We start from the raw sequence: 27,010 nt of genomic DNA on the forward strand, positions 1-27,010 counted from the left end.
AAACACACAACTTGAATTCTGACTTCAACAAGGTTAAATGAAATTATCTACAAGCACATGTATATCAAAATTCTATAGTACCTTATTTCTAGAGGGGAAAGTATGAAGCTGGAATTAAGGCTGTGAAACTGGGTATGAATGCGATATATATCAAAGGTAGAACAGGAATGGAAGGCTGGGGATAGCATAGTGGGAAGAAGGCTTCTGCATAGTGGGAAGCAGGCTTCTGCAGGGGCTATATGGGGTATGGGAGTGAGTGGGGAAGTGTGGGGAGCAGCATATGGGAATTTGACCTGTATCTGTGGGAAGATGGGTAGCTTGAGTTAGGGGATCCTAGAGAGGAAGAAAGAGAAGCTCTGCTCTGATGTATCCCCTATGGCTGAGAAGCCATGTGAGGGAAGCATGGGAACATGACTAGGGGTATCATGGAGGTGTGCTGGAGGGCCTTGAGTGAGGTGGAACTAGAATGGCATAGGAGCTCAGTAAACTCTCTCACCACTATCCATGCTGGAAGGACTCCCCAGAGTGTTACTGCCTCAGTTCCCAGGTATACCTGGCAGCAACCCCATAGGAGACATTTAAAGGCTGATGCCTTGGTGCAGAAGCACTCAGTTTCCCTCCACCCCTAGCTCCAGAACTGCCCTACTTTCACCTAACCTTCCCCTCCATGTGCAGCTCCGTATATCCCGCACTTCCATATCCTCTTATGGCTCAGCCTGCCTCCTTGATTATCTTGCTTGTACATGCTGCACAGAGACACTGATACAGGCTGGGAGCATCAGAGAACAGAGGTAGCTAGTGAATCGTGACGGTGCCACTGGCTTTTTTGTTGTATTATATAGACTATTATGGAAAAGGGTAATCACTCTTTTGTGTTTACATTTAAATTGTGACCTGGGATGTTAGGGAAATCTCTGTGTGTGAAGTCTGGGGAGATCGTAGTTCTTTAGTGACAGGAGCTATGGAGAGAATGTAAAAAATGGCTAATTTTTAAATCTTTACTCAGTCAAAGTTACTAAATCAACAACCACAAAAATATTATTGAAAATCAATCACCCCCTGAAGAATGTGTGGTAAATTGAAGACTAAATTCAACAATTTATTCTTGTTTTAAGTACAAATCTCAATGTAGACTTACTACAGAGCCACTATGGTGCCTCCTATATATATATATCTGAGATTATAAAGGTGAAAACAATTAGCCCTCATGCAGAACAAGAAAAAGGGAAAACCAAATTAACAATAAACCAGGATCAAATGTAAATATTTACTGAATGATTCTTTTGTATTTAATTTGATTCAATTTCACTTTTATAATTTTAATAAAAATGCTAAAATTATTAGTCATTCATTTCAGTGAAAATAGCACCGTTGCAAATTTTCAATTTTCTATTCCCAGTGACAGCTTCAACACTTCAAAGTATAAAGTAAATGAGGCGAGGAATGATAAATGATGCTCCAAAATTGCTGAAACATGATAGCACCAAGATAAAAGAGGGCAAAACTCTACTTACACAAGTTAAAGGATAACACAAAAAGAAAAAAGAAAGCTGTCAGGAACTTTGGGAAACAAACATCATCAGACATTTAAAAAAAAATATTTGAAGGAGACAATTCTTTTTATGTGAAAATAGATTAAAAAACCCTAGATGATTTTTTAAAAACTTTTACATGTTCTTATAACTAACTATCTACCTCCATTTTTGTGTCTAATTCATACACTTCTGCCTCTTCATACAAGTTAAGTAGAACAAAATACCACAGCAAGAGTAGGACAACAGATCTCGAACCCTGCTGTTTCTGTTCAAGAAAGCAAGTAAAGCTATTTCTAACAGGAAACAAAACACCCTGTTGGGCTATTAAAGAGGAATAGCTTTTGCTATGCTATGAAGCCCAAGTGAATCAATTGCTGTTCAAAACTGGTTGGAAGCTGTGGTTCACTTTAACCATGGATTTGAGAAAAATGTCATTTCCCCTCCATACAAACATTTGCCCAAGAATTTTTGAAATTCATAACTGAAAACATTTGAATTTTGTCAAAATGATTACATTATAGATTTATTTTAAACTATTGTTATTTGCATTCTTCGATGTGTTCTCTGATGGATGATTCTAGCCACACCTCTTTCTCCTTTTTCGTTGGCCAATATTAAAAACAGAACCTTTTTTACCTATAACAGTTAAGTTTATTACTGTATTTATGGTATTTTCCATTCCCATTTCAGGGAAAATCACAAAAATCTTAATAAAGACAAATACCACAGTACAGTAAATAGCTGATTTAAACTGCACCCACTTCATGTCACCTCCAGTCCAGTTTTGAATTCACAATAATTAGTTCCACAGTGCATAGCACAGTAATTTACACACTAGATTTTGATTTGTATTTCATTCCCACAGACAAACTAAAATATAACAAGTTTCAAAGTGGGTAGTTAATGGCTATAGAACAATGACTACACACTTACTGTCTCCAAAAGTTGTTACACGCAAAAAGACCCAAAAGATTTTATAAAGTTGACAAGAGACTTACAATGAGTGTAAAATGCTAAAGGTAAACTTGGATGGTACATTTTTATTTTAGATCATCAAAAGATTAAAGTGAGCATGTTTAGAGAGAGGTGACTGTTTGCAATGTTTAGAGAGAAAACATTCACAGAGTATACACAGATTCCAACAAAAGCCATGTACAAGTTCAGTCATCATATGGGAGAACACATGCACTAGGGACTAAGTTATTCATAAAGATGTGCAGCAGTCCTGTACTGCTCCCCTTCACCCTGCAAACAGCAAAGCCTCCCTTGATATGGAACGTGCTCACCATGACTTGATTTGCTAAAAAAAAATTCTGGATATTAAACATTTTCTTGTGTTGCATGTAATGGGAAAAAAGCACCCGAATTAGTTACCCACAAAGCCTTATTTACATCTGAAATTTCACATCATGACTTACTTTAGCCAACAAACAACTTTGCATTGCTTGATACAGAGCTGCAGCAAGCTGCTGGTCAGTCATAAAAACTAATCTTGCAGCTTTAGGCTGACCATAAATCCAGATTGCACCCCTCAACTGACTCATTAGGCTTTCATTTGCAGTATGGTAAATTAGAATGAGGGTACCAGAGGAATTCTGATATGATACCAGACATCTGCTGAGGTTCAGCCAGTGGAAGAACTGGCAGGAGTTAGGCTTGGGAGGAGCAGCATGAAAGACACACTTTGTATATAAAGGTCACTGTTTTGACTCAGAGTGCTGTGAAGTGCAAGAGAGCAGCTGAGAGATTGGAGTCAAGTGAATTTGGGAACCGAGGAAAGAAGCATGATAGTGGGGGCAAGACTGGTATGATATTACCAAACAAATCAGAAATATAAAGCCTCATTGTGAGCATATTAGGGAACTGGCAAGGACTGCCACAAGTTATACAGCCAGTACAGAATGAGGAACAAGTATATCTCACAGTAAAGCCTATAATCTTTCTAAAGTTAACCAAGCTATATTTTAAAAATACCATATTCTTGGTAGGTGAAAAATCAAAAGCCCTCATGGATTATTTGTAACTGTCCTCTTTCCCCTCCCCCTTTCCCTGAAAGTAGGGCACAGTCTAGCAAAAAATGCATATGGCTTTAATTCTGCAATAATCTGTTTTATGGGTAACGCACTGAAAAATGGCTTTTGAGGTCTTGTATGTAAGCTGGGTGTAGTTTTTACTGACCTAGAACAATAGTAATTTCTGGTGGAACATTATTTGATTCTTCAACATTGTAGCACACCAGGACACATGACCCGAAATCACATGACACAATCTGCCAAACATTTTTAAAAGCTGGAAGGGGATATGTATTTATGAACCAGCCTCTCGTAACCCCATCTTTCTTCTGTGTTCAGATTGTTAGAGAAACATTTCACAGACACTCTTAGACAAATGGGTGGAAACAAAAAGGCTGTCCTGTAGCTGAAGTTAGACAGTCTGATTCCCACCACTTTTCCAGGAAGCTAAAAAGAAAGTATTCTTTAAACCACCTATTTTTTACCATGTGTCACACTCGGTGCCCACTGTGTATTCTGCCATCACTGTCAGAGAATAAAAACACACTGCGAATGTAACCCACTGTCACATGACAGCATGTTATCTGTAGAGCTGGAAATGTGATTTTTTTTGAAATCCCTGAATAAGGATCTCTCAAATGTATATGCTATCATACAGAAATAAATTCAAACACATTAAGCAATCTTTTACAGATTTGCAAGCTTCTGGGTGTCCATTCGTTCTGAACAGACTTTTAATTAAAAAGAGCATTTGTTCTGTATCTCTCATTTAGAACTGAATTCACATCTTCATCCAAGATTTATTAGTTATAATAATACTTAGTACTTATGTATAACTTTTCATTCTGAAAGTGTGTTATGAACTTCAATTCAAGGTAAGTCTGTTAAACTCTTTGATCTTATAATATTGCACCTAAACTACAAAATAATATCCTAAATTTGGTGATTATTGTATTTTCTTGAAGTTTTGATTATATTTGTGAACTATACAAGAATGATGCAACAGGCATCAAGCGATATGTTTTTGTCACAATCATCATGATATCTTGACATGCAATGGTGACTCTGGTATCATACCATATCAGTGCGGAAGCTGTACAAGAACAAGAGCACGCTGTACGAAATCTACTTGGACAAATTATGTTAGATGTATCAAGAGGCTTTTTGATAGACAATACAATGGGGACCAGTGAAAGGCCATGGGTTTCACTGCCCTTCCAGCAGAGAACGCAAGGGCCTATGGATGGTTCACTTGGGCTAATCATGTCAATTTGATGTTTGCCTGTTATTTTCCAATTGCTGACAAAATGGCTCCCCTGTTGTGCTCAAGTAGCAGGTCACTGCTTGTCCATTTTGTTCAATTAGCTGTTACACTGTATTTGAATTGCAGCTCTCAGCAGGTGGTTGAGCTGCTCACAATGTACGGCTTTGATGTCAGCTGTGTTACTTGCTGCTCCATTTCAGTGGAGCATTGACATGGTGAACCATTTCACTGATTGCCACTGTACCATATTCACAACACTGTGGAAACATGAAGCGCTGGTGATTTCTTTGAATGATTAAGATTTGATTGAAAGTAGTTTACCTTTTGAGCCTGAGGGAGCTGGAAAACAACAAAACAGAACAAGCAATCGTTATATGTTGAATTAGTTTGAAATGTGACAGCTAGTTTATTAATAAAATCAGAAAAGTAATAAAAAGAAAACAAAGAACAACGGGAAGCAACTATAGAAATTAAATTTACAATGCCAATTAATTCCACTTTTTGTACAAACATGGGGCTACATTAAAAGAAGGTTTAATATGATTTGACAGCTTCTCTGTTAGGTATCACAAGCACCATGCAATTTGTTAAAATACCACAGTGCTAGGACAAGGACCGTTTTCCCAATAGATATGGTATCACACTTGAATTGTGAAGTTCCATCTTCCTGTACACAAATATAATTCATCATGAGGAAAGTTGAAGTTTTAAATTCAATCTTTCTGGTTTTATAAAGGACTGAACCTGCTCTTTATTGTTCACTTAGTATGATGAATACAAAATAAGATGGGTTAATCGCACTTAAGCTGAGAATTTCAATATCCACGATATATGTAAAGAGAAAAAACAGATAAGTAATACGAAATTACTGTAAAATGATAAACATACCATGTGCTTATAAAAATGTGTGTGTGTATGGATCTATACATGACTATATAGTATGTCTATATATGTATGCATGCATAGAGACACAAATATACTGTGTGCATGTGTGTATATGTGTATCTATATCACAATGCTGTTTCCTTGTAAATTGAGGCCATGTTTAAAATGGAATGTAAAGGGTTCTAGATAAGGTAGAAATTCTCTTTGTGGACATTTAATGATTTCATTGTGGAAGTTGTGTATAAACTGAGTACCATCAGTAAAACCCTCATATCAACAGAAACAAATATCGCCATTTTGCCTGAAGACAAAGTGTGCGTTGATGATCATTTATCCCTAAATATGTCCATCGTATATGCGGTGAGCAATAATTCATGTATACGGTATGAGGAGCAGTCTGTAAACTCCATTACATATTATGTACCTTGTTCATTAAAGATCAGCCACTGGGTTTTGTTGTAGCTCCAGAAAATAAACCACACTGCTGGTGGTGCACAGGAGTCAGGAACGTAGATCATAAAGGGGTACAAAACACTACACTAACTTCCTTTTCAATCCTTTCATCTTTTTCAAATGCTAAACAGAAATTCTCATCATTGATAGTAAATCCAACCCCATGCTGAATCCACCTTCTCAGAAACATTTCTACTTCCAGTAGGAATAGCTGCTTTTATAGATATCAGGTGAGCACAGAAACATGCAGGTGAACAAAGACCAAAGCACAAAAGGACTTCAGAATCTATACTGAGTTAATAGACCCCTGTCAAGTATAATTCCCAATTCTGGACCTTAGCGTCCAAAATATGGGTACTAGCATGAATTCCCCTAAGCTTAATTACCAGCTTAGATCTGATAGGCTGCCACCAATCAGGACTTAGAGTAGAGCGCCTGATAGACTCTGGTCTCCCCAAAAAACCTTCCCTGGGGGTCCCAAGACCCAAATTCCTTGAGTTTCACAACAAAGGGAAATAAACCATTCCCTTCCTCCTCCCAGCTCCTTCCCGCCCTGGGAACACTAGGAGATCGCCTGATTCAACTTCTTGAATCACCACACCGAGAGGAGTGTTACCTTCCCCCTCACCCAGAGGCCATACAGATTCAAACTGCGTGAATCTAACACAAAGAGAAAATTTATCCTTCCCTTCTCCCCACCAAGTCCCTTGAACCTTAACTAGGAGAAAAAAAATCAAACAGGTCTTAAAAGCAAATCTTTTAATAAAAAAGGAAGAAAAAAGTAAAAGGTTTATCTCTGCACTTTAGATGGCAAAAAGTTACAGGGTCTTTTAACTATAAACAATAGAAAGAAACTTTCTCCAGCAGAAACACAATTTAAGCTACTTCCAGCAAGTACACATATGCAAATGGAAAAAAAAAAAAACAAATTAAAAGACTATGACCGCCTTTTCTTACTTACAATTCTGAATAGATAAGAGACTGTAGCAGGGAGATTGGCAGAAACCTAGTTGCACCTCTAGTCCTGTCCAGGACCCAGAGAGAACAAAGCTAAACCCAAAACCCACAAACAAAGGCTTCCCTCCACGAGATTTGAAAGTATTTTGTCTTCTGATTGGTCGTCTGGTCAGGTGTTTGCAGGTCACTGTTTGTTAACCCTTTATAGGTGAAAGAGACATTAACCCTTAGCTATCTGTTTATGACAACCCCTACAGTGCTCCAGAATTATAACAGATGACAAAAGAGCTCCCATCCAGAATTTTGCCTGCTGCTCATTTCTCACCTGTATCCTCTGCCTCCAGCGCACATGCTGGCACTAAAGAGATCTGTCATGTGACTCCTACTCCACACCTTGTATTATAAAGGCAACCACCAGATCTCTATTTTTATAAATTAATTCAAAAGACAAAACAACACCAATCTAAGGAAAGAGTAATAGATACAGGTATGAAATCTTTAACACAATGCAAAAGATGATCAAATTAGAGGATGTATGTGTACTTCTCTAAGAAAATGTTTGTATTTGAGTAACAGCTTATATAGAATGCTATGTGCAACTTGCTATAGGTATTACAGATGTTTGATTAATTGTAAAATAAATTTCCATAATTAAATCCTGCTTAAACAGCCAGAATGCAAGTTAGAACTGCCTTGGGCCTTTCTGAACAGGCATCTACTTATTATTCTCTCATTTGATTAACCATTTGACTCATGGGTGGAAATGCTTCTTTTTTCACAAAGTGTCTCTTTTTACAGACAAAAGGAGGATTTTGAAACATGAACATCTAAATTTCTATTTCTGGTGCTGCCTTTGCTTTGCACCTGCTCTTTCTTGGTAACTATCATACTAATAAAGAGCATCATTTCTACCAGCGACTCAGACTAGTCAAACTATAATGATAGATGCACTAAACAGAAAGTTGTACCCCTAAAACACAGACCTTCGAAGCTCCAAGGTTTGTCTGAATCATTGGACATTGCCATCTTAGATATTTTCATAATCATCTGCCTTGTACATACTTCCCTCCAAAACAGTATTTGAAGGAATGACATCATATCACTGGAGAATGTTGACTAGTCACCAACAACATTATCATTTCAGAAATCCTGACTTCTGGATTAGATGAAAACTAAATAAGAAAAATCAGCATTATGCCCACTAACTAACTAATGTTCAGCAGAGATGGGCTTAAGTAAAAAAAAAACAACAAAAAACTTAGACCTGGATTCCAAGCAACTAGGAAGTTCAACTGTGTCAGATCCAGTTTGCTTTACTTAAATGAAATAGATACAATTTAATCATTTTCTTTACAGTATTTAAAGAGGTTTTTGATTAACTGATTTCAGAACTGGAATTAACACCTAAATGATCCTATCCTGTCTACCATATATGGGTTTTGCCTGTTTGGTCAAGCCTTTTGCCATACGAGACATTTATTTAGAGAGTTACATTTACATGGAAAAAAGATGAGGAATTTTCTAGTAGCAATCACCATATAAAATTGTGGACTAGAGCTTGTAAACCATTACTCATACAAGCAATCATATTTACTTCACTGGGATTATTCTCACGAGTTAATGTTTGCAGAGTCAGGCCCTATATTTGTAATTCAGATGCTCAGGGTGGTTTATCAATTCCCTGTTACAGCCTTCCTGTAAATGGAGGAATATCTGTTTGCTTTGTTTATCCTCTGAAGGATTAGACATCAAAATTTGGATTAAGAATATATCAGAGTCATCAAATGAGGGTTATTTTCCATCAGACTTTGCTGGACTTTGCTACTTTTCAGCCAGAGTCACTAAGTTCAGGACCAGGGCCTTTTCCTTGAAAAATCAGCCTTTGTGAAATCCAGATAAATCTTCATTCTGATGCTGGTTTGAAGCTTGGCTGTTACAAGATACTCTGTGTGAACAATTCACATTATTCAGTTTAATAATTGTTACAAATTCCTTTCCAATACACTAAGTCTCTTTGCCTGACATTATTCTTTCTGGAAAGCCATAGGAAACAAATACTTTCTCTAACAGTAACCGTACTAGTCCACTGATTGGACCTGTTATTACAGACTCTAACAACTGCATGCCTCTGTGTAAAACCCACTGGGTACTTCTGATTCCTGTGGTTTGCTCACACACTGCCAAAAAAGCAATGTTTCAATAAACTACATGATCTTTTCCTGACTCTCAAACGCATATTGTAGCAGTTTCTATTCTACTTGCATCTACCGTAAATTGTTTCTCCCAGACCCTATCTTAAAAGCAGTCTCTATTTTTATTTGTTTTCAGTGTCAGCATTTTTTCATGCGACACTCAAGAATAATTTTTAAGGACTTATTAATATTGTTCTCTCACTACATTCAACATATAATCGCAATACAGCTTCAAAACTTGTCATGCCTTATACCTTTCAGGCAAATTAATACATTAACAAAATACACCTTTTAGAAGCCCCTCCGCCCCGCCCCCCCCACCAACTCCATTGGGTTGGGATTCTGAAGGGCAGAAGAGAAGGAGTAGGCAGCATCTTCATTCTGCAGCATGCTTTCTTCTGAACTCTGCAGATTTTTTGTGCAAATGTTAATGATGCTCTTTGGAGAAAGTACTTGGAGTCCAAATCTGTGGAAGCCAGCGAAGGCTGATCACAATTCCCCGTAACTTCTGTAAGGAAGACTAGCCTCTCTGTGTATGTTTACACTGCAATTAAACACCTGCAGCTGGCCCATATCAGCTGACACAGGCGCACAGGGTTCGGGTGACAGGGCTTTCTAATTATGGTGCAGACATTCAGGCTTGTGGTGAAGGCCAGGCTCTGTGACCATCCCGTCTTGCAGGGTCTCAAAGCCCAGGATCCAGCCCGAGCCTGAAAGTCTAGACTGCAATTAAACAGCCTCATGAGCCTGAGTCAGCTGACATGGCCCAGCTGCAGGTGTTCAGTTGCAGCACAAACATACCCTTAGTGCTAAATGAAAAGCCTTCCTGTGTCTTGCTTGGCAGAGTAGCTGCCTCACAAGTCATGTTGCCATTGGCTGGCTGTGAAGAAGACTCAATAGAGTGATTGGAACAAACTCTGAAAGGTTCACCTCGTGAAGTTTCCTGGGACCCGAATGGGTATTTGCACAGGAGAGCAGAATGTGGTACTCTGTTTTTAATATTTTCTTTCAAATTCCTGAAGTACTGAATTTATAATATAAAGTTTACAATACAGAGCAATTAATGACGTGCAGGACAACAAAATGCCTTTGGAGCCATAACATGTTTTGTTTACTTATTCTCAAACTTAATTTGTATTATTAGTCGTACTGAACACCTATACTGCAGTAGTGCTTACAAACCCAACCAAAACAGAGCCCTATTGTGCTGGGTTCTGTATAAGCATATAGTAAATGAAAGTCGCTGCTTCAAGGAGCTTACAGTCTAAAATACAAGACATAACCGGTATGTGAGACAAATAGTAAGGCCGGGTTGAGTAGTGAAGTAAAAAAAACATCAAACATAATAGGAAGTGCAAAATTTTAGCCAATCAGGAGCAGCAATCGCAACTCATCACCTGCCTAGCCATTATAAGATGACTATTTTCTGCTCAGTCCTCATTCTCAAAGGAAATTTGCATAACTCCTTCAAAAGACAAGGCTGGGAACTTAAATTCATAACTCTACTGGACAATAAAATACCCATGGATTTAACAGACATTGATTTCATCTCATTATAGCCATTTGCAATACACCTAACTGCGTGCGAACCCTTAATTGCCCACTTCATTGTAAGTGGTCTCCCACAGTATGTGTGAAACCCTTGTGCCAGTGGTTCTCAAACTTTTGTACTGGTGACCCCTTTCACACAGCAAGCCTCTGAGTGTGCCCGCCCCGTATAAATTAAAAACACTTTAAAATATATTTAACACCATTATAAATGCAGGAGGCAAAGCAGGGTTTGAGGTGGAAGATGACAGCTTGTGACCCACCCCATGTAATAACCTTGCGACCCCCTGAGGGGTCCAAACCCCCCGTTTGAGAACCCTTGCCTTATGTGTAACAATCTATTCCACCTTGTATTTAGTTCAGACACTCTGGTTATTTTCTCCAGACCTCAAAAGCTTGTCTCCTACACCAACAATAAAAAGATATTATCTCACCTACCTAGTCTTTCTGCATTACAACAGATAGTGGTGAATTTTAGTTTTACATTTCCCAGAATAATGGAAATGCTTTCACATAGACATTTAACCACAGTAAATAGGGGAAGCTTTGAATATTTAAAAGCAAAACATGAGTTTAGGCAAAACATGTAAGTGTTACAGGTGAAAGGCATTAAAATCCCCTAATCATATTTTCATGTAATTTTTAAAAAAGTTTCAAACAGTTTTTTTTAATTTTGATATGAATATTCCTTAACAATAGTTGCAACTCAAACATTATATCATTATTGCATGCAAACTCATACATCTTATTGACGTGAAGTTGATATACTTGATTGACCAGAGACTGTAAAAAGGTGAAATTGACTAATCTATTTTCATTGTCAATGCTGAGTGAAGTGCAGAGGGAGTAGGTATGCTCCCATTGACTTTGATAATGCAAGATCAGCAGAGATTGAACTAAGAGCATGGGTGATGAAAAGATAATTAGATTTTTAAGATTCTTTTAGAATTAATTTTCTCAAGGTCCTGCCGGACAACCACATGCACAAGTAATTTTCATCACAGGAATATTTCCATTGACTACTCCTGTGGGGAAAAAAAAAACTACTCTTGTGATAAAGACCTTACTAGTAATAGTTAACTTAAAAAAAAAACTTCTTAGTTTAATCCTGACAGCAACCCTATTATTTAAAACCTTACAAAATACTTTGATGTTGGCAAAGCCAGCATACTCATTAGCCTACTATCTAACTGTGAATTAGTTTGGGAAATCATCTACTTTACTCTTGGTTTTCATATTAACAGTCTTTATAATACACCAATGATTGGCTTTTTTTTTAATGTATTACCTTTATCTAGCTTCGGTATGAAAGATTAATATTATTATTCCTCCTCTTTGCATACATCTATTGATGTTTAGATTATTGGCTTCATTGGCTAAGAATTTTCCACAAAAATTTGTTGCATGTTACTAGCTTAAACCATTTTTCTACATTTAATTACAGCCAACAGATACATTAAAATATTATAAGCCAAAATTTGTATTTGCTTTAAAATTATTAAGAAATGCCCTGTAGATTGTAACATACATTTGTTTAAATAAACCTTTTCCAATACTTTGTGACAAGAGAAAAATCGTAAAAAAAAACAATAGCCCCTGATTAGTTGAAACCAATACAAAACATTGGTTTGTATTCCCTTTGCTGGCTCTGCAGCTACAGATAACCAGTAATTAAGAATTTTCAAAGCTGCCTAACTGCTGCCCAGACTTATGGGGGTTTGCCTTCTATTTCTTATATTCAGTGAGCATCACTGATTGTGCTAGTGCACAAAACAATCACGCTAAAGCCAAAATACATCAAACTACATGAAAGAAAAAAAGAAAAAAAATCGAAGTATGATAAAAAAAACTTCTGAAGAGAAATGGTTGATCTTCTAAATCATTTTACAAAGTATTGAAAACAATGGATACTACAAAGAAAATAAATTGTAAAACATTTTTCAACAAGTTCCTTTTTTGCAAGAGGTCAGACTTTCAGGATCCTACTGAATAGTATATATTCATTTATATATGTCCATGATGCAGTAGGACCACAGTGTCACAGGACTTAATTTTATAAAAGATAAGATAAACAAATACCTGAGAGAAAAGGAAAAAAAGTATGGAGAAAATTTAATTGTTCTTGCTTTGTCTGAGGCTGTTGTTTAACAGGAGAGTCCAGCTGAATAGAAAAAAACTGTCACTTCACAACCTTCCTGGGGTACATAAGACATAATTTTTAACAGTGGGAGTAATTAACTATTGAAACAATTTACCAAAGGTTGTGGTGCATTCTCTGTCACTGGCCATTTTAAAATCAAGATTGGATGTTTTTCTAAACGATACAGCTCAGAAATTATTTTGGGGGAAGTTCTATGGCGTGTGTTTCATAGGAGATCAGACTAGACGATTACAGTGATCTCTTCTGACCTTGGAATTAATGAATAATGACTATCACAGACATGACTCTGTGCATTAAAGAGCCCAGTGGAGTTTTCCCTTCACAGAACAATATCTATCAGGATATTCTGTATGCTTTTTCTTTGCTAGTTGCTCTCATTGCCTTTTAAATCATATTAGCATTAATTAACTTACAAACCACTAAAACAAAAAACACTCCACAAGTCTTATATTTCTTCCAATATGAAACTAGAAACACTTATTCCCATCAGTAAATAAATGAAGTATATCCTATTATAACCTATTTATGGTCCAATTTCCATAAGTGGCAAAGTTGTAAACTTACATATTAAAAGGCACAAAGGGAATACTAAATTGGCCACAACCCCAATTTTAAATCTCATAACATAAATTAGGTTTGATTTTGGTGTAAATAACTGCCTTCCGCATCTTGAACAAAGAAAGAGGGGTCAAGCATCACAGTAACCAAAGATTGTGTAAGGGGAGTATAAAACTACAGCAAATCATATACCTTCATTCACTCACCACTCTTCAAAGTGTAAATATCTTCACAAAAACCAAGGCAATGGAGAATATGGCCTAGTATCTTTAAAACAGTTCTGTACTATTTAACTGTGAAATGTTTTTCCAGCACCACCACATTCCTCAGTCATTGGACTCAATCAAAAACTGTAGGAGTTAGATTCCCCCCCTCCCCAATTGTGGGCACTTTTTTCGCTTATGGGCAATAGCATAATCACCACCTATAAGTAAGTGGCCGGATCTAAAGGTAGGCTGAACTTTGACAATTTGAGTATCAGATATAAATTACACTCCCCAAAAGGAGATAATTTTAGGGTATAGCCATGAGTGACAAAGGTGACCACTCAGAAGAATAACTGCCTAACTGATATTTATTGCATTTTACCTGGAAATATATTTCAATTCGATGCCTGACCTGCATTTCTATAAATGATTAGGCAATGTTTGTAAGTTGTCCTTAGATGATACGAGGTGCAAAAATGTATTTTTGTCATGTTTTTAATAAACAGTAGTTTGAAAAACATGAAGCAACTTCCATAAGCCCAGACTGAGGAGTCCAATAATCAAATGGGTGTATAGTCTTTATTTCCCTGAATATATCATCTATAGGAGTTGAAAGGTGAGATGGATTCCAAGATAGTGGCTTTTTCCCTCTCATTCTTTTCCAGAGTCTAAAGGCCAGACCTGCAAAAGGATGGTCAACTAAACTGATCTGGGTTAAGGGTGATGATATTCAGTGGTTCACATTATAAATGCTATGCATTTAGAAGATTGCTTTCCATTTGGATCCAATGATCCTGGCTTGGTGGACTATGACAGTATTTTTTTTTAATGTAGTAGGGAGCCCTAGTAACACACTTTAAAATTAGGGAGTGCTAGTCTGTCCATATCTTTAAGGCCAACAGGATAGACCACTTTACCCTAGGGTTCCCATCTTCTCAAATAAAAGTAGGCAACAAAAAGATCAAGCTTCTCAAGGAAACTGTGAAATTGCTTGATAGGCGACTAAGGAGAATAGTTGCAAGACAGATAATATTGGGGAGAATAACAATCTTGATCACATTCATTCTCTTCAGCAAGCTAATAACAAGATCTTTCTAGTGCATGAGGCAGTTAATTTACAGAGATAATTTACAGGAAACAGAAATACTAGTGGAAGACAGCTGAATCTCTTGGTATCTAAAAATGTCTGTAACTACAGACAAAGGGCAGATGGCAATTGTTTTCTCTATTTTCTGAGGGTCTGCTCCAAAACCCGTTGTTAATTATTTTGGCATATTGATTTGTTACATAGACATTTTTCCATGTGCCATAATTACCCACAGTACATATGGAACACACTGGGCTGGTTTGGAAAAGAATAGCAGGCTATATTCTGCATATAAAGCAACTTTGTGTTCCACTTCTCCAATTTTAATATTCTGAGTAGAGAATTAACCTGATTCAACATGTCAGCAGTCCCAGAAGGAGGCTGAATTTAAAGGCATCCATGTTTTTTGTTCGTCTTCTGAGTTGAAGATATGAATCCAAGGTAAGTGGTCATAATCCACTGCATCCTAATTAAAGTCCCACTTTACTTCCTGAAAGACCTTCTCATGACTGAGAGAGATTATTAAATGTTGTTGAGGATTCAACCAGACAGATGGAAGTAAATTCAACAACTTTCTCATATTGTCCAAACCATGATGGCTATTCACAAATCTGGCCTGATTTCTGTGAATCAGTTCACCCATGACCATATCCAGTTAGGTTGCAATGATCTGAGCCAGGATTTTTACATCAGCATTAAAGATGGAGATTGGTCTGCAGTTTTTACAATCATCAACTGGCCTTCCCTCGTTTGGGATTACAATCATTCATCAAGTAGGGAGAGTTAGCAATCAAAATATGATTATACACCTAAGGCAACACAGGTGTCAGTTTTTTTGAAAAGTTTTCACAGGATTTGATACAGAATCCATCTGCACCTACCACTTTACCTGAAGTCAGTGTTTTGATCGTCTATCCTACATTCATGTATATGATTATTTTATTTAAGTTTCTTGAGTGGACAAAATAGATAAAATCAAAGTAAGAGACTATTTGTGAGACATACTATTTTTGTTCAGACTGCTATGTTTTTGATAAAGGCTCAGAAAATTCAGACTGCATTTCTTTGGTAATATGGACATCGATCCCTGAAGAGGTTTCAGTTCTCAGATTTTTTTCCCCTTTTTAATAGCCAGGCTAATGCTTTATCAGATGTGTTGACTTTCTCCTAATAAAAACTTAATGTATTCTAATTGCATACTCTGAATTGTTCATTATAATTAAATTTATTTCTCAATTCTCAGAATGTTTCCCATAGTGTTATGACCCAAGACACAATTCTATATTTTTTTCCAGCTGAGTCTGAAGTTGTTGATTTGCTAATTGTTTATTCATCAGTGTGACTGATAGCTCTGCTCCTTATTACTGCTTTGGGAGCATCCCATGGCAAGTGAAGGAAAATCTCAGGATGCAATTTCTATCTAATCAGTAGCATTGTTCAGCACCTGCAGTATCTTCCAGGAGAAGTCATTTCATTAAAACTCTAGATTTCATATTTTTTAGTTGTAGTACCAATGGGCTTGATCTGAAATGTCAATTGAATGAACCAATCACATTTGTACACAAGAGAAATCAAGAATAAAGTCATCTCAAATATATTGTGTGCCTGTTGGAAAGAAGTTACACCTTTAACTCTAAGTGGTGAAGTAGGCACCAGGTATTGGCCACATTCCTTCCTTATCTAAATGTTGGCAATCTTTTTACCTTATAGTGTAGAGAACAGCTGGATGTGGCTAATCTTGGGAAGTTAGGGTTACGCTGAAGTTGCACCCTATTACTACTGTTCCTTAGGCATGTGAATTCACAGGACTTGATCCTTGATTGCAGCATTAACCTACAACATTAACTCTTAGGTGCTTTTTCAGTAGCTCTTCTAGAGCTGTAGGCCTGCCGGCCTATGATAAAGAATTATTTGACAGTGTCATTACAGGCTTCCTTTTCAATCTGTCCTTCATTCTTCTTTTCCTTAGACAGCACTTAGGTTTCAAAACTTTTTATTTTATTGGCATCATTTAAGAAATAATTATTCAAGGGGTTCATACATTGTTCTTTAGCCATTTTCAATGTTAACTTGATTTCCTTGTGAACAACATTCTATTGTTAAATGGAAACTTCTGTCAAAGGGATTTCTACGAGTGATATCTTCCACAGCAAATTCCCGTGGTGGTTTACCCAGTCAGGACAATTTTAATTCTGATATATTTTCCACAGCTGGCACTCTTGCATTCAATTTCTCTGTAAAATAATGAATAAACTGGGCACCCATAGCAAATTCAAACATATAACTTGATTCTGGAAAAGATGTATTGCTTGGACTTGCGCAACTTCCTCATGCTATGATGTTACAAATGATTTAATACTGGTTCCAAATCCTAGAGATAAAAAGGCTTATTTGATCAACTCACTAGTTATTAGAATACATTCTAGACTTCACAGTTACATTCTACATCCTATATTTTGTTCTGTGGTTGTACAGCACCTAGCACAATGGGGTTCTGGTCCATGACTTTGGCTACTAGGTGCTACAGTAATACAAATAATTAATAATAATATTCAATTTATTTTCCTTTACAATAAACCAAGAAGTCAAAACATATGAAAGGAAAAGCTGCTAAAACAACACAGATCCTTTTGGATATCAGACCTCTGGAATCCAAAATCAGGCTTCCATCTGCAGGAACCATGCAGAAGGAGGAACACTAAATTTATCCAAATTATGCTCACAATTATCTGGAGACCCCCAAAAATCTGATTTCTGTCACTAGAGAGACAGGAAAATATCATTATTTTATATTCACTGTTAAAGTTACACTATCAGTGTTGCAAGCACTGTCATACTGCAGCAGAACCTCAGAGTTAGAAACAGACCAGTCAATCACATACTTCATTTGGAACCAGAAGTACACAATCAAGCAGCAATGGAGTGGGTGAAAAACCCAGCAAATGCAGTACAGTAGTGTGTTAAGTGTTAACTATTAAAAAAAAAAAGGAGAGGAGGAAAGCAGCGTTTTTCTTCTGCATGGTAAAGTTTCAAAGCTGTATTACGTCAATGTTCAGTTTTAAACTTTTTAAAAAACAACCGTAACGTTTTGTTCAAAGTTATGAACATTTCAAAGTTACGAACAACCTCCAGTCCTGAAGTGTTCATAACTCTGAGGTTCTACTGTACCTTTAAGTAAAATTATTCAATAATTAACACCTTGGTTTCTGCATTGTAAGACCTTCACTTCAGAAGTCCAACCCTATGTACCCAGCATTTAAGCACATACATAACTTTAGAACTGTGCTTAAAGTCTTACTGACTTGAGGGACTTGTGTGTTTCGTGTGTTCAAATGATTTGCTGAATTGGAGCCTAGGCAAACCATTTGTTACCAAATGGTTAGCATATAAGAATGTGATTCTCTCTGGAAAATTCATAAACAGCTGGGGTTGTGGATGCAGTTTGACTACATTATGACTAGCTTATGCTGTAAAAGTCACAAAATGTGGACCAGTAGCATTTGACACTGGACCCTTGTGTCAGAAATTTTGCTTTGGGAAGCAGAACTTCTAGCAGTAATGTGAAATATGGTGGCATGCAAGGTAATCAATTGATTTAGTGACACCAGCAGAAAAGCATAAATCACACCCATTGGCTAAGCTGTTCTATTCCCTTTGAGGGTCCTGGTTCCCGAAAGTATTTAAACACAAACTAAGCATGTGCTTAAGTCCTATTTAAGTCAATAATGTTAAGTGCTGTCCTGAATAGGGATGCTTTTCTGAATTGGGGCTGTGGAGAATAAGCCATACAACAGGCAACTGCCAGCTAATGTTTCAAAGGTCCTGTTTTAAGCATGTTATACTGATTATTTTGTCATGTTTCACTATATTCTGTCCTTTTGGTCAAAGAAAATTCTAAATCCCTCCAAGTTTTCACATCTGTTTTAGGGCTGACTCACAATGATTACCAACACAATCTAAACAATCTCTTGTTAACCTCTCACAATGATGGACTTATCAAAAGTTCGCCATGTGTCATTCTGATTGTAGCATTCATTTACGTAATACAGTCCAAAAAGTATATTCCTTATTGTATCACCTGAATTTAAAAAAATGAAAGGCCTTTCTGGAAAAGAAAACAAGATGGTATGGAAGTCCGACTCTAGTATCTCTTAGAGGAGGTGAACTATGGATTCACTGGGGTACAATATCCTGAACAATGTCAGTGTTTAAGCTAATGGGTTACTGCTGGAAATTGCAGGGACACTGTCCCAGACACATGGAAAGGCAAAATGCAAAGGATGTGGTTTAATTAGGCTGCAACTTTATTAACTCATCTGGGAACAATCTGGCAATAACTCATACAGTGCAGGTCATGATTCCTTCCTTAATAGTTTCCACCTGGGGAAGGGCAGCCATCAGCCCTGAACCCCTTCACAGCTGGTCCCTAGCCTGTTGCTGGGACCCCACTCCCCACTGTTTTCTCCACACTATCAGATGTTAGGAGCCCCAATACCCTCCCCAGCTTCTTTAGGGATACCTTCCCCATAGTCAACTTCCAATTCCAGTTTTATCAGGGAAGCAGATGCCCCACTGAATTAGTATCTGCAAAGGACACATGCCACTTGCTAAACTGTGATATCTTGAACCTTATTTCTTGACCTATCCCAAAGGGTCTCTGAGCTGCTATGGGAAAGGCGAAAAATCCTATCACACCCTAGCCAATCTGGTGGTGAGGGTAAAATTCCTTTCAAGTCCTAAAAAAGACAACTAGTTCAATGCCCACAGTAGACCAAAAACGGTAGTCCTAGGTGCCGGAAGATGGGAGCTGCTAATCTGGGTGGGAGAGGGGGCTCAGGCTGGAGAAATAGGGTTATATACCCTCTCTCAGGTGCACAGGGGCCAATGTCTGACCTAAGTTCCACCAGCCTTCCCACCAGTTCAAGTGATGCCTTCCAATCCCCAACTGGCCACTCCCTCCCACGGGGGGTGGGGAGGGGGCTTAAAGCAGCCACTACCCTTTTTTCTGCAAGTAAAGTTAAAACCCATCTGTCCTGAGATTGTAGGGGTTCGATTTTGCAGAGATACTCCAGTGTACACTAGCGGCATCAATATTTACCACAGGATATGTACAATGCAGTGTAAACTGATTATGGGGGCAGAAAATACAATAAAATCTAATACTTGAAAAATAGTTTTGATTTTCCATATGTACAAAATATGGGTTTACTTCTTCCGATGTCCAAACTATGGGGATATTTCTACATTGCTTGAATATACATGCCATGGCTCCCACTGAAGTCCATGAGAGTTTGGGTACACAAAGAAAGAAATGTCAAACTCACTGTCAGGGTTTAGCACAGATTTTTTAAAGATTCTCTTTAGTCTTCCTACTTAGGATTCCACTTATTCAGTTGCTTCAAGCTTCTCTTGACAACTTACTTTTACAACATAGAAGTTTATTCTCCTCTCCCTAGACCCATGTAATTCCTATTGATATTATGGAGAGTTATGTGCATAGAGGAGGCAATAAATCCAATCACCTGATGCTAAGATTTCAATGCAAGTATTACGAGGGTGATGATATGCCTCACCTCAGAAGAAACTTGCACATGGTTTTTGCGGGGATAAATACTAAATCTTCTTTTGTTCATATAATTGTTTTACTGGGCTACTACATATTCTGCAGTAACCAAAGTATCTCAGTCAAGAATGCATTAGACTGAGAACCGATTTTTAGAACTGCATGCAAAATGTTCCTGTCAGAAGGAAACATAAAGGTTGCTATGGTGAACAGAGTCATAAAATAAATATGAAAGCCAACATTCAAATTTCTATCTTTAAAAATAATTCTCTCAAGATATGTGAGAATTAAAAGAAGAGAAGCTCTAGTAAAAAGAGACAAAAGAAAAACAAAAGGAACAAAGGTACCAAAGTAATATTTTGAAATAAAGAAAAGAAGACAACATGTTTTACCACAAATTTATCTGTAATAAGCATGGCTTGCCCATTTGAAAATCTTGCACTACTCTGGAATATATAAATGTTTTATAATGTAAATGTATTAAATAAAGCTAAATTTTACGTATACTAATTAAGGACATAAAGGAATATTCAGGGTTTTATTTTTAAATAACAGAATCATTCCTAAAAAAGCAAAATATTGATAAATTTTAAACTGGTTAATTAAGTCACATCTGTCTGTATCTTATCACTGTCCTCTGTCTTGAACTGGAACTAAAATAGCAGTAACATCAATTTAATTACATAAACCAACAGTTTTCTCTTTCTAATGAGTGCAAACTGTTTACATAAAAGATTTTATTTAAATTATCCAGAGTGATTACTTTAAATGCACAGTTTGGTTAAAAACTACAGTTATCAATAATTAATTTTCCTTTTTAACAAGACTTATGTTAATTTTACAAATAAGCCACAAGGCTAAATACGGAAAGAAATGAGCAGATTCATTTGATGAGAATAATTCCACACAGTATGAGCAAAATTCTGTACTCCTCTGCATCAGTGTAAAACAAGACATTTGAGCAACTTTGGATTTTCACCAGTTAAATGAAAATTGCCACAGTAGCTATTCGTTATTAATGCGATAGTCCATTACTTTATATAGAATCATAAAAATGTAGGCCTGGAAGGGACCTCACAAGGTCATTTAAGTGCAGTCTTCTGAGATGAGGAAAGACCAAGTATTCCTAGACAAACACCTGTCAGGGATTGGTGTTTCTCAAATGCAGCCACTGTGGCCACCAGGGGCTTTTCATGCAGCCACAATCTCCTGGGAGGTGATTGGAAGGGGACGCAAAGCAGTGTTAACAAACATACAAAAAATCACTTTTCACAGAACAGACTTACTAGCTAGCACCAAAAAAAGCAAAAGAAACAACAAAAAAGACATGAATGCGGATGACAACAATTCATCAACGTCCTCTTTATAAGAGCCCTTAACACATCTGAAGACTTATCAGGTTTCCTACCCCCACCCCATCCCAGTCTTCTTTCCTCAAGACTCTATAATTATCACTATCACTACTCACCTATACTCCCCGTTCTATTAGGCTCTTCCCTGTCTTACAAACGGAAGCTACATTCATGTACTGAATTTTTACTTTTATATATTTTATTGTTATCTTTATGTAGAAAACAGTAATTAGTAGAAAATTCATAACTGATATGCTACTACTAAATAAGATTTTAAAAAAAACCCTCATCTGTTCATGTGGTATAATTACATGGTGGTGTCATGTAAAGATATTCCTGGAGGAGAAACATTGTCCAGCTATACCAAAAGAAGAACAGGGGACACTTTATATGGTTTAATCAGGCCATAACTTTATTATTAGATGTCTGGGACTAGCTGTCAGATAAAAATGTACAGTACAGGCAACTCCATGTTAATTCAATAAGTACCCGGGGGCTGCTGCCGGTCCCTCTTCATTTTCCATCATGTCCCTAAGCCAACCCATTGCTGGATCCTTACCATCCACCCCTCAGTCATAGGGGGGTTAAGGTGGGCTATAAGAAAGGGGGGTTGGTACCCTGCTGTACTATTCATAGGAGCCCCAACCCCCCTTCCATTTCTTTAACAAAGACCTTCTTTTAAAATCCTTTACCAAGCCATTTATCCAGTCACTGGATGCCTTCCCTGTGGAGTACCTGCACTGGTCATCCACCCCACACTTACATAACGAGTTGTGACGTATAGCCTAACCCCTTTTCCCACCTCCTGTGAGGATGGTGAAAAAAAACACTCCACCTATGCTGGTCTGGTGATGAGGGAAAACATCCTTCCTAGCCTCCCTTAAAAGGAGGAGCTAGAACTAGAACAAACTTTTTTAAAAAAAACAGCTGTAACAAACTCTAATAATAGTCAATATTTCAATGGTGACATTTACTCCACACACATACTGAAGGTATTTGGGTTCTGTGTGGGTGGAGTGTGAGGGTGAAATCCAGTCCCCCATACCTCAAGGCCAATGCATCAATTGTCTTTGTAGATTCCCCATGCTGATACCCTAACGTCTTGACTTGAATACCCATTTTAGCTCCTCTACACTTGTTGGGTAAACTACTGAGGATATTGGATCTGTGTAAACGTGGATCCGTAGCCACACTCTGGCCTTCAGCAAGAAGTCTCTTTCAGCAGTATAGAGGGTGAACAGACACTTCTGTATTATGGCCCAACCAGTGGACCTCTTATGTAGGTTCTCTATGGCGTGTGTGTTTCAGAGGGTTTTGCACTGGAACTCAGCACCACAGATGAATTTGAAAAGAGGAATTTGAAACTATATACATTATAGCAATACTGTTCAAAATACTTAAAAGGAGAGTCAGCAGCACTGTGGCTAGCAATCTAGAGTGACAATCAAAGACAGAATAATTAAGAAAAGCATGTTCAAATTTTTAGGGGCGTTACCAAGATGGGATGTTGAAAAAGAGGTTCTAAGTTTTGATGCTGATAGCTTTCATGTTAGGGAGACAATTAGTGTAATTGCATTTCAACTATAAACTACATCAAAAAAGGACAAACATGAATAAAGTATGTTACAGTACATTATTGTGTTACAGTCAGAGAATGGTAACAGCTTCATGCTGTTTTATGAAGTAATAAATAAGGCTTTCTTCAAGGTTTGCTTTATTGGGGCTATCTATGGAGATCATTCAAAGACTTAGCTTGTATAGAATGAGATAGCAGTATGCTTATTGGTTGGATAGACTTTTGGGAGCATGCTTTGTATCTGAAGTACTTGCCCTTCAAGGACTTCCATTTCCCTTCAGGTCACAGTTCAAGGTGTTGCAAATTCTCTGTATAACAAATAACAAAGCGTCTAGGAACTACCTGCTTTAGAGATTGCATCTCCTGCTACCATGTCACTAAAGCGGAGGTCTAGGGTTACATTTATGAGGATGGAGGACAGGGCACTCCCAGCAGAAAATCACCATCAGTGATGTTTGCCTTTTCTTAGTTCAGGTTTAGTACTCCTACTTTACCACTTAGGCATTTGCCTGATTCTTGGTGTTCCAATTAGGAAATTATTCTGGCAGTTAGTAGTTTCATGGTAGGTTTTTCTAATTTATCTGCTTAGGGGTTGAAATGTCTCCCTCTTTGACCACTGGTTCAGAACTAGTACTGACCCTAAAACTATCATATTGGTCCACCAAAGTGTTTCAAGCCCAGCAATTCATCCTGGTAACAGCCCCTTCAAAGCTGACCAGAATTTAAGCAGCTAATATTCCACAACCTGCTTGGGTTACAGATTAATCATAATACATTATTTGAAAATTTTTATTCCAGCTTTGGGATACATTGATTTATATTTCTAGAAGTTAATAAGATATTGTCTGCATAAGTTGGGAGCAGGAGCAAAAAAACAGAGACACATGAGAATGATATGATTGCAAAGTCTGGAATCCTGTGACATGTCCATAGTTAGGAATGATTTCCAGTTTTCCATTATAAGATACTCAGTTTTGGTCTTAGCGAGACAATGGATCATATAAATACTACTGGCCCCTAAGTCAAATGTTTTTCTATCATGAGACAGAGCGGAATATAGCCATAGATCCCCTGATAAGTATAATTTTTAATCTCTGCTACCACTGAGGGAAGTGTTTAGAATTTATTGTTTTTAATTTTTGTGAGATTCCCAGATGCTACAGTGCTGGACATCAAAGATATCGGGAAATAAAGAAAAATTAAGTAATTTGGTTTAATTGAGGGTTTTTTTCTTTTAACTTATGGCTTCTTTTGTCACAAATTCCTTTACATATTTGTGCTGTATGTTATTTGGTTAAGTGGGGTTGCCACTTGTTTTTCTTTTCACATAGATTACAAGGACTTATTGTGTTTTTTAATCATTTGTAAGAGATGCATAGAGTACTTGATAGGCGCTTCTTGTTCATTTTTAATCCAAACACAAAGTACATTGTTATCAAGGACAGTTTTATGCACAAAAGAGATAGGACACTGCCTATAGTAGGTGTCACAGTGATGCCCCATGGCTACAAAAAATTGTAAGCATAGTGGGTTAAAAATGTCCCTTAATCTACCCTGAATAATAACAATACCTAGCTTTTAAACAACACTATTCAACAACAAATCTCAGAGTCCTTAACTAAGATGGTCAGTGTCATTATTCCCATTTTACAGATGGGGAAATCGAGGCACAGAGCGGCACAGTGGAGGGGAAATTTTGGTCAAGAAAATCAGGGCAAAGTCATATTCTTAAAAAAAGTGCCATGGGGTACTTCATATCCCAAAAAGAGAGAAAATAAAGGCCAAAGCATGTATTGACTTCATGTGAACATTCTGTTTCTTAATTATAGAGAGAATGTATTGGTCATATTTATACTATTAAAATCAAGCCATTCCTCATATGTACTCTATATACCAAACTGCAGACTTGGTTGGAGATTTTCCACCTCTTTTGTGACACTGCATTGTGTTTTGTTTGTTTTTTCCTTCTGTTTGTTATTACTGAGTGAGAGGCTCTTTCTGGATATTATATTTTGCCACTTTAAAGTACCTTGAATGTTAGACCAGCAAGCCACTAGCTCAGAACTGCTCTGAATGGCACAGTATATAAGAGAGAGAATGAAGTAGCTATTATATCCTCCTAAGGCTATTTGAGCTGATAATAAATATTAAAATAATGGGGATTGAGGTAACAAAATAACTATTGGCAGAATTTTATTATAAAAAACTAATTAACATATATTTTAATGAACTACCAATAACAGCACTAAGAGCAGACAGTAAAGGCAGTTTGGGCACAACTATTAATTAAAAGATGACTATAAATAGTTCTAGGGAGCTTTCCTTGCTATTTTGACCTGACATTTCCTCCGATGTAGGCAACCTACCCTATCAAAATAAAACGAAAAGCACTGGGACAGCTGTACAACTGATAAGAATTGACCTTTTAAACCACAGTAATATATAAATTGGACTTTACTGAATCTCAAGTTCTTCTTTTATCTCATCTAAGAAAGGCAGACATCTTGTCCCTCCTATCCCATTGTGGCCACGAAAGGGCAAACACATAAAAGAACCACCTTGATTCTGTTATAAGGAACTGAGCGGAGGTGAGGGGATATCTGTAGGTAGGGAAGGAGCAATCCATGTGCACACAAATTCTATGGCTCCTTTAGTCACAGAGTCATGGATTGGGATGCAGATGTAAAGGTGCCAGGAAAGAGCCACCCCTAGCAAAACCTCTCCGCACAAATCTTGTTCATTTGTGCAGGCATTTGAGAATGTCATCAATAATACATCAAAAGCATATATTGGAAATAAACTGGTGATGTGACTGAGCTTTCTAATACAGTGGTGGCCATTAGGTGAGATGGGGAATCAGCAGCTGCACTGGTGTGCTTCAGGCCTGCGTGCATAAGCACAGCACCTGATTTTAACAACTAATGTGATGCTCAGCAGCGGAAGGTAGAATTAAGTCAATACATGTTACAAGCATTATTTAAAAAAAAATGTATTGTAAAATACACAGATTCAAAATATGAGTCTTAAAGAGGCTCCAGCTTATACTCTCCTGAAATCTCTCTGGGTTCAGCAAACCTCTGATTTAACATTAGGTTCTCTCTCTTTTTCCCTCTTCTTCCCCTCATTTTTTTTTAAGTAATTTGGGAAAAGTGAGGTTGTGACACAGCTTACTGGCAGCAACATCAGCTGATAACATGGTGCCATCAATGCTTCTTATTGTTCATTAGTTTTTGTTGTGAGGAATAGAGAGTGCCTATCACCCATAATAAGTATGTAGCTAATGCATCTCACCAGTCTAGTTTTACACCTAAATTTTATAGGTATATGTTTATCAAAAAGGCCATGAAGCATTTTACGGACGCTTCACATTGCAAGCTAAATCTAACAGGCTGTATAAAAATCCATTCACTTTGCAGAAAGAGCTATATTTCTCATTACATTTTTTATTTTAAAAGAAGCACTTTGTTTTTACTTTGCACAACTTGAGGCTACTCAATCGAAGCTAACTAACAGTAAGAAACCTTCTGATCTGATTGACAGCATTTACAACCTTTAGCTATACTGAAAGAATGCTAATTTTCATGCTTTTTAGAAAGCATGACCTAAATTAATTTGAAATGCTAGGTTTATTACAGTTTAGTGAAATGCTTCTGCTCTCCAG

The 27,010-nt window shown here is 37.2% G+C and overlaps 1 protein-coding gene across 1 annotated transcript in view; it reads right to left on the minus strand.

Annotated features, from left to right (window-relative positions):
- The window catches only part of CACNA2D3 (calcium voltage-gated channel auxiliary subunit alpha2delta 3), a 689,427-nt gene that overhangs the window by 192,980 nt on the left and 469,437 nt on the right, over positions 1 to 27,010 (minus strand). The window contains exon 13 of the mRNA XM_050959084.1: positions 5,133 to 5,150. Within this exon, the coding sequence (XP_050815041.1) occupies positions 5,133 to 5,150 (18 nt within the window). The remainder of the gene's footprint in view (positions 1 to 5,132; positions 5,151 to 27,010) is intronic.

The sequence above is a fragment of the Gopherus flavomarginatus genome, chromosome 6 (assembly GCF_025201925.1).
Source record: "Gopherus flavomarginatus isolate rGopFla2 chromosome 6, rGopFla2.mat.asm, whole genome shotgun sequence".
In the NCBI taxonomy this organism is placed as follows: domain Eukaryota; kingdom Metazoa; phylum Chordata; order Testudines; family Testudinidae; genus Gopherus; species Gopherus flavomarginatus.